We start from the raw sequence: 7,668 nt of genomic DNA on the forward strand, positions 1-7,668 counted from the left end.
GCTCCGCCGGGCCTCGCGGGGCGGGCGGGGAGGGCGGCTCGGCCTCCTGCCTGCCTCCCTGCCCGCCTCCCCGCCGGGCCGGGCCGTGCCGAGCCGGGCCGGGCCGGGGGAACGGATGGGGCAGCTAGGGGCGGGGGTCAGTGCGCTAACCGCGGAGGAGTTATTGTGCAAAAGGACGGCGGGGCCGGCGGCGGGCCGCGCCTAGCTGTGCGAGTAGAAGCCGTAGTAGCCGATGTCCTTGGCGCAGGTCTTTTCGCAGTCCCGCTGGGTGAGCACCTCGCTCTTGAGGGGCGAGGAGCTCTCGGACACCGGGGTGTCCGACGGGGAGATCCGCCGCCTTTTGGCCTGCTCGTAAATCCCAGAATCGGTGGAGTCGATGGACTTAATGGACGACGGCGTCTCGATCCAGCTGGAGTCGGACAAATCTTTGGGCTTGGAGTCCTCGGCGCCCGGCAAGGGGGACCGCTCGGGGGCCAGGCTCTCCGCCTCCTCCCCCAGGTAGGGGTTGCCGGCGGCCATGCGCGCCGCCGCCGCGCTGTTGGGCCAGCAGGAGAGCACCGAGCCCGACTTGCTGCAGTACTGCGGGGGGCTGCGCGCCCCCCAGCCCGACGGGTCGGCGTAGTAGCCCAGCGGCCGCCCCGCGCAGCCGGCCGCCTGCAGCGGCAGCGCCTTGACGCCGGCCGCCGCGTAGGAAAGCAGCGTGGCCGCGTTGCCGGCGAAGTCGGTGGCCGTGTCGTAGGCGGAGGCGGCGAAGTCGAGGCGGTTGTTGGCGGGGGCGACGAACCAGCGCTGCGGCGACGGGGCCCCCGGGTCCTCGGCTTGCTGTGGGGAGAGCAGCCCGTTGGTGTGGGGCACGCTGCGGTCGGCGCCGGGCCCCGGGCCGGCTCCTGCCCCGGGGTGGAAGCGGGACTTGGCGTAGTTACTCACGAACTGGTCCTGGAGGAAGGAGCCGGCCATGGCGTAGCGGGCCCCGGGCACGATCTGCGAGCGGGGCGAGTCGTTGGGAGACGGCGTCAGCCGGTCCATATCGCAGCCCGTGTAGATCCTGCCGGAGAGAAGGGGACAGGGCTGGGTGGGCGCCGCCGTCGGGGGCACGGGCGGGCGCCGCCGCCCTCGGTGGGGCCGGGAGACAGGGCCCTAGCCGGGGAGGGCACGGCAAGCTGCTCTTTGGGACCAGGGGGTGCTTGCTGTTAGCCCAGAGGCTTCCTGCTCTCAGCCCAGGGCTTGAAATCCCCGCTCCGTCACACGCTGACCGGTCCCGCCGTGTGCGCCACAGGCAACCCGGGCGTGTGCAGCGAGCAGCGGGAGCGGCGGGCTGCGGCGTTATAGCGCCTGTTTAACACTTATTATTGAGAGTCGCAGACGAACCGTCAACATTTTACTGGGTTTAAATTAGGCTAATCTTTAAACACCTACTGGAGGAAATGCAGAACCAGACGCATCTAGTGTTCCCTGCGTGGCCTATATATAATTCTCCCATGCTGGGCTGCAATTTGCGATTATAAAAACTTTAATGGATGAATAACTACTATCTGTATTTAATTCAGGCTAAAACTGTGCTTTAATTAACCCTCCACGCCTCCTGGAATTTCTTATCCAAAATAAACTTGGCCCTTAAACAAATCCAACGTGCTAGACAACATTGAAGCTTCCCCCTCCCCCCGTCTCCTGTAAAGTGACGCCCTATAAAGTTTTTCCCCTCTGAAAAAGGGAAAAGCACTTGAGGCTGGGGGCGAAGGCCACGAACCCTCTCTGAAGGCCGCGGGTCTTGCAGAGGCCGCACAAGAAGCGACATCATGGGGCTGCCCTCACGGCGCTCGGCCCCTCGCGGCTCGCAGCGGCCGCCCGACGGGGCGGTCCCCTCGGGGAGAGCCGCTGCTCGGCCCCGGGAGCCTCTGGAGCTGCTTCAGGCCTCGGCGTCGCTTCCCCCCTGAGAGCGAAATGCCGCTGCCGAGGGGAGCTGGAGCCCTGCGAGAGGCCTTAGCAGGCGCGGGTGCTACACGCGGCCTGGGGCGCTGGGTGGGAGGCTGCTCCCGGCTGCAGCCTCCAGAGGGAGGAGGAGGTTTCATCCTTCCCTCAGGGGCTCGGCCCCGTCCTGCGGCCCCGGGGCTTGCAGAGGGACCGAGCAGCTCCAGGGCCGCCCGCCCCCTCGGGGCTCTGAGCCGTCCTGCGCCCGCCCTAAGCTGGCTGTGGGGGTGTGTGGGCAGGAGGTGCCCGCCGGCCATGCCCTGGGCCGGGGCGAGCCGCAGCCGTCAGCGCTGCTGCAGCCGGGCCCGGCTGTCCCCGTTCGGCTCCCGGGGACCGGGGCGGCCTCCCCACAGCAGCCAGGCCCTGGCAGCAGCCCCCGGGCGGTTCTGCGAGCGGGGGAGGCAGCGCGGGGACAAACCGCGATTAAAACTTCGCAGCCTTTAGCTCCACCCAGATGCAAGGAAGGAGAAAAAATATATATACGGAACAAAAAAAAAAAAAAAAAAAAAAAAAACGCTCCAACCCCAGAGGGGAACAAAACGAGACGGAAAAGAAAATTTGCTCTGGACACAGGGATTGCGGAGCCCGGGCTTATTCAAACTCGGCGGGCGCACAGCGCGCCTTGCGCGGGGCCCTTGCGCGCAACTCAACGCGAACTTGGAAAGGGGCGCAAAGAAAGGGGCCGGGTGCGGGGGGCCCCCCAGCATGTGCTGAGCCCCAAATGGGGCAGCCCCTGTGTGCCCGCAGCCCTGAGGAGAGCACAGAAGCAGTGGGCTCCGGCGGGGCCTCGCCCGGGGCGGCGTGGTGGGGAGGCTGCCCGCGCCCCCCAGCCTCTCCCCTTGACGGGTGCCCGCAGCCGGCAGAAGGGAAAGAAAAATGCGGTTTTACTTACGTGTCATAATTGTCTCGGAAGCCCTTGGCGAAAGGGTTGTGGTCTATTTTCAGCTGTGTGATCTAGGGAAACAGAGGAGCAGAGCGCACAGTGTGAAAAGCACGAAGAATGCACTCTGCTGCAGCCACCGCGCTTTTAAAAGCACCGAGCTTCGCTCTAGTCGGTCAAATTGCCTTTGAAACACGAAAAACGAAGCTGCGGCATGCTACTAGATACCAAAAATCGAATTTTACGATTCGCTTTATTCTAAAAATCACGCTAAAAATTCGCGTTTAACCCCATGTTTTCAGAAGTGTAATTACGCGTAGCGCATGGCCGTGAATGTATTTAAACCCAGAAACGAGGCGAAACGCCCCGCAGAGCGGTAGCTGAGAGTTGAGGCTCGCGTCGAGCCAAATAATTAACCCGGGACCGCGGCCCGAACATATGTCACCGGGGAGAGGGGCACCGCCACCCGGCCATGCCGAAACGCGGCCAAGGCGGTAACGAGGGTTTAATTCGAGGGAGCTGCTCCTTCGCCCCGGTGCGATCGATGGCCTCGCCAATTGATCTCCGCCGAGCGGGAGCTTCCCGGCGGGATCCCCGCCCGGCCCCGGGGCACAACGCGGAGGCAAAATGGGAAGGGAGCGGGGGGAGGCCCCGGTCTCCCGGTGCCGAAGCCCCGGGGGAGCGGGAGCAGCGGCCGGGCCGTGCAGGGAGCGCGAAGGGGCCGGAGCGGGGAGCTCTTTACATCGGTGTTCTGGTAGGCGGTGACCGCTATGAACTGGGTCTCGGGGAAGGTGAAGGTCTGCACTCTGCCCGGCTGGTTGGTGTCCTCCGTCCCGTCTTCGTTCACCTCCACCACATGCAGGCGGGGCTGGTACTTGTGGAGGGACTGCAGAACCACCATCTGTCAGGCAGAGGAAGAGGAGGGAGGGGGCCGCGGGGTTAGAGCAGCAGGACGGGGCAGTGATGCCCGCGGCAAAGGACGCGAGGGCTCTCCCTCCCCGCCGCCCCTTTATCCTCGTTTGGGGACACGGTCTTTAAAAATAAGGACTATTATATATATTGCATATACACATCCGACTGGAGAGTGCAGGATTCTGCCTGAAGCAGCAAAGCAAAAAAAAAAAAAAAAAAAGAAAAAAAGCCTAACGGAGCGTTTGCGGTTCCCCCACTGACCTGCCCGTTGTTGTTTGATGCTCCTTTATTGTTTGTAAGTTTTAGTTTCCCAAAGGAGATTTCCTGGCGCATCCAGTGGGCTCCCGTGTTGGGGGAGTCGGGGTGCATGTACACCCGGTTTCCTAAGCGAAACAACAAAAAACACCACCACATCACGGGTCTCGCATGTAGCCTGGTTCTGCCTCTGCAGCAGCACGCGGGGTCGAAGGACCCCATTAAAGTTAGCGCTATTTTTCTGCCGAAACCGCCTTCATTTAACCGAGCGGGATTAAAGCAGCGTTTTCCGATCACCTCTTACTTTCTCCACCACCCTCCTTTTCTTTTTTCTAAAAAGCATCGTTGGCCCTTTCTCGTTTAAGAAGTCGCTAGAGCCAGTCCACAAAGGCTTTAATTAATCATTCTCACCTACATATGTGTCGGGAAAAGTGTTAATTGGAGGAACTTGCCTTGTACATTGGTGTCCGCCTTGCCGCAAGGAACCCATTTGCCTCCCTGAAATCTCCAGTGGTTGGGATCCGCCAAAATTACATCCACAAAAATATTGTAGTGAGCCGTGGGATCGAGACCAGAAATATTAAAACTTAGGAAAGGGAACATGCGCCTATAAAAAGGAAAGGAAAAAAAAAAAAAAAGAAAAAAAAGAGAGGAAAGAAGGAAAGCAAGCCAGCGGCAGCGATACGCACACGCAGAGGAGCCAGCCCGCTGTGCATTATCCTCCCGGCTCCCGGTAGCGACCGGGAACCAAAAATCCAAAGCAACTCCCTCCCGAAACGTCGAGCTTTCCGCGGGGAAGGGGCGCGGGGAGCCGGGGGGGGGCTGCCCCGGAGGGGACCGGCCCCGGCGACCACCGGCCCCGGCGGCGGGCGGCTCCCCCGGGGCGGCGGCGGCGGCAGCGGGCGGCTCCCCCGGCCGAGCAGCCCCGGCGCCCGGAGAGGGTCCGCGCGGCGGCTTACCTCCCCTGCTTCGTGATGATCATCTCCGTCTGGTGCCGGTGGAATTTCAGCCAGAGCGGCCTGTTGCACAGGTAGACCTGAGCCTTGCCGGGGACGAGCCCCGGCTGGGTGGAGGAGAACTGGTAGAAAGGCGCCCCTTGGTAGGAATGGCCGTACTGCTGGGGGTAAGGGTAGCCCGCCGTGGGGTAGCCTTGCGGCGAAGAGTTGGACAGGAGGCTGTTATAAGCTCCGTTGGTGATCACAGGATGGTGAGCCATGTAGCGGCTGGGGCTGGCGATGGAGAAGGCTGGGTGAGCAGGTCCATGCTGGCCGGGGTAAGGGAACATGGTACTAGGAGCAGAGGCAGCAGACTGGGGCTGGCTGGACTGAGAGAGCAGATAGCGATCTGCAGCAGATCCATCGAAACTGTGACGAAGCTCAGAGACCCCGTCCAAGACGGGAGAGAGTTTATTTCTCTGGACGTCCCCTGGTGTGTCCTTGGAGTCAGGAAAATTGTCTGTATCTGACTGATTCGTCATCCCCCTGGTAATTTTTTTCAAAGGTGAACTTCTCTCCAGGTTGTCAGTGGTCGAGATAATGGGATGATCATGCAAGGCAAGCTCAGATCCGCCTGCATGTGGGTAACTGCTGCTCACATTGAGAAATTTCTTGGAGAGCATGATAGAGGGAGAAAGACAATGCTCCAGCTGCATAGCTCTAGCACCACAGTAATAACCCTTCAGTCCCTGGATCTGAAAGGGCTCCTCAGTATCAGAAGCTAGACATCCTGGGACCCTCACTAGACAGAAAGCACTTCATCCACCAAATGCTTCCCAAACGTTTGATTTACTTTTTTTTTTTTTTTTTTTTTTTTTTTTTTTTTTCCTTCCCTGGGAGAAGAGATTGGCCAATTGACACTATGCAGCAATCAGGAAAGACTCACTTTTGATCTTGCTGCTTGCGGAGAGGATGAAACGGCTTCTGCCATTGGTTAACCGCTGACAGTAATTTAATTAGATAGACATTAATTAGGATAATCACCTGGCTCCTGGTCGCGACGATCATGGCAAATTGAAGGAGATGATTTTATTGTGAGATAGAAGGAAGGCGAAGGGGGAAGGGAAGAGTGTGTTTGCTGTAAGAGCTCATTATTATGTGACCTTTCCAGCATTTTTTTTTATAATTTTTATTTTTCATTTATTTTATTTATTTATTTATTTTTGACTACGGCTGCAAAATAAACCAAAAGCCCCGCGTTTCTCTAAATACTTGCGCGCCTGTCCCCCGCCTCTGGGTGCCGGGGGAGGGCCGGGCTGGGGGGGTCCGGGGGCCGCCGGCGGGGCCGGGCGCCGCTGCCCTCAGCTCACCCGGGCGGCGCCGCGCTCGCCCCGCTGCCGGGGGCGACCGGGGACCGGGAGCCCCTCACCGAGAGCCCGGAGCCCCTCGCCGGGAGCCCCCCGTCAGTGCGAGCGCCCCCCGCCCCTCCCGAGCCCCCAGCGCGGCGGCCGCGGGTCTCCCCTTGGAAGTTGCGCAGTCAGCAGCGGCCGCGCTGCCCTGGCGTGGTGTCTGCGGGTCCCCAGTAAATAAATATTTTAGCAGGGCGCTGTAATGCCGCAGATCGTCAGCAAAACAGCGGAGAAGGCGTCCCTCCGGCTCCGGATCGCTTTCCACTCGGTGTCTGTTTTCCCTCAGTGACTCAGTCCCACAGACAGCGCTGGGAGGGGAGAGCGCTTTTGTAATACATTTGTCACCCGCTGCCTCGCCTCGCCTCGCCTCGCGGCAGCGGCGCCGCCACGGCCCTCCCTCAGCGAGCGGATCGAGGCCGGCGGCGGGAGCAGCCCCGGGGCCCGCGGGCAGCCCCGTAAGGGCCGAGCCGAGCTCCCCGGGGCTTAGGGGCGGGGGCAAGGCCCCCGATCTCCGGGGGACGGCGAGCGCCGTCCCTCAGCGGGGGGAGCCCCGGCGCGGCCCGCAGCGAGCTCCGCGCCGGACACTCGGCCGCCCGCCTCCCCGCTGCGCGCCGTGCCCCTTCCCAGGCGAGCTGATGAGTTTCCAGAATCACCCTTTTTTTTTCTCTCTCTCTTTTTTTTTTTTTTCCTCTCCGGGAGGAGCTCTCCTGTTTCATTTTTCATAGTGTTTTCCCCTTAGCGATGTGGACCTGAGGTATGTCACGGAGCACACCTCTTTCCACTTGACACCAGCAGCCGGCTTCCAATTCCGCTCACTGTTACCGCGGCCCCGACCACCTCATAATAAAATCAAGCCCGACACGTAATCAGCTGAAGCCAGGCCGAAACTTCGCAAAGTCAAATCCAGAGAAGGCAGAAAGCAGGATGGCTTGTCAGAATGCGTATTTCAATGCTCCCAAATCTCACGGCCGTTTTGTAATTTTTCTGTTGCTTAAAACTGTGCGCTTGTTCAATGATGTGGTGTTTCAGGAAGGCTGGCATACACAGCCTCTGCATGGAAATTATTCTAATAAAATCCTTTGTTAGGCAAAACGCGAGGAAGTAATCATACTCGCAGGCTCATGGTACAGCACGGGCAACTTCCCATACTCTACCTTCTCCTTTCAGCGCTAAGAAAATAGTTTTATCAATATCAGCCCTAACTACTGTTTCTGACACTTGTTTCACCAGCATGCCCACCCTTGCATTTCTCTGCTTGAAACCGATAAAAAGGTAATGGATTTAGATACATGGGCGGGAGATGGGTCGA

The 7,668-nt window shown here is 60.0% G+C and overlaps 1 protein-coding gene across 1 annotated transcript; it reads right to left on the minus strand.

Moving 5' to 3' along the window:
• Window positions 1–201: 201 nt before the first annotated feature.
• TBR1 (T-box brain transcription factor 1) lies at window positions 202–5,666 on the minus strand. Its single transcript, XM_032190580.1, has 6 exons — window positions 4,975–5,666; window positions 4,468–4,622; window positions 4,022–4,143; window positions 3,591–3,749; window positions 2,861–2,922; window positions 202–1,045 (listed from the first exon to the last, which is right to left on the minus strand). Exons 1-6 carry the CDS (start codon window positions 5,664–5,666, stop codon window positions 202–204), a joined length of 2,034 nt encoding a protein of 677 aa, XP_032046471.1.
• Window positions 5,667–7,668: the final 2,002 nt, after the last annotated feature.

The sequence above is a fragment of the Aythya fuligula genome, chromosome 6, assembly GCF_009819795.1.
Source record: "Aythya fuligula isolate bAytFul2 chromosome 6, bAytFul2.pri, whole genome shotgun sequence".
Classification (NCBI taxonomy): domain Eukaryota; kingdom Metazoa; phylum Chordata; class Aves; order Anseriformes; family Anatidae; genus Aythya; species Aythya fuligula.

Excerpts from the sequence above, each read along its gene's own strand:
- TBR1 (XM_032190580.1), bottom strand. The coding sequence starts at position 5,666 with ATGCAGCTGGAGCATTGTCTTTCTCCCTCTATCATGCTCTCCAAGAAA. Across the intron at positions 4,623-4,974 it reads ATCATCACGAAGCAGGGGAG|GCGCATGTTCCCTTTCCTAA; the intron begins GTAAGCCGCCGC and ends TCCTTTTTATAG. Across the intron at positions 3,750-4,021 it reads CATCAAACAACAACGGGCAG|ATGGTGGTTCTGCAGTCCCT; the intron begins GTCAGTGGGGGA and ends TCTGCCTGACAG.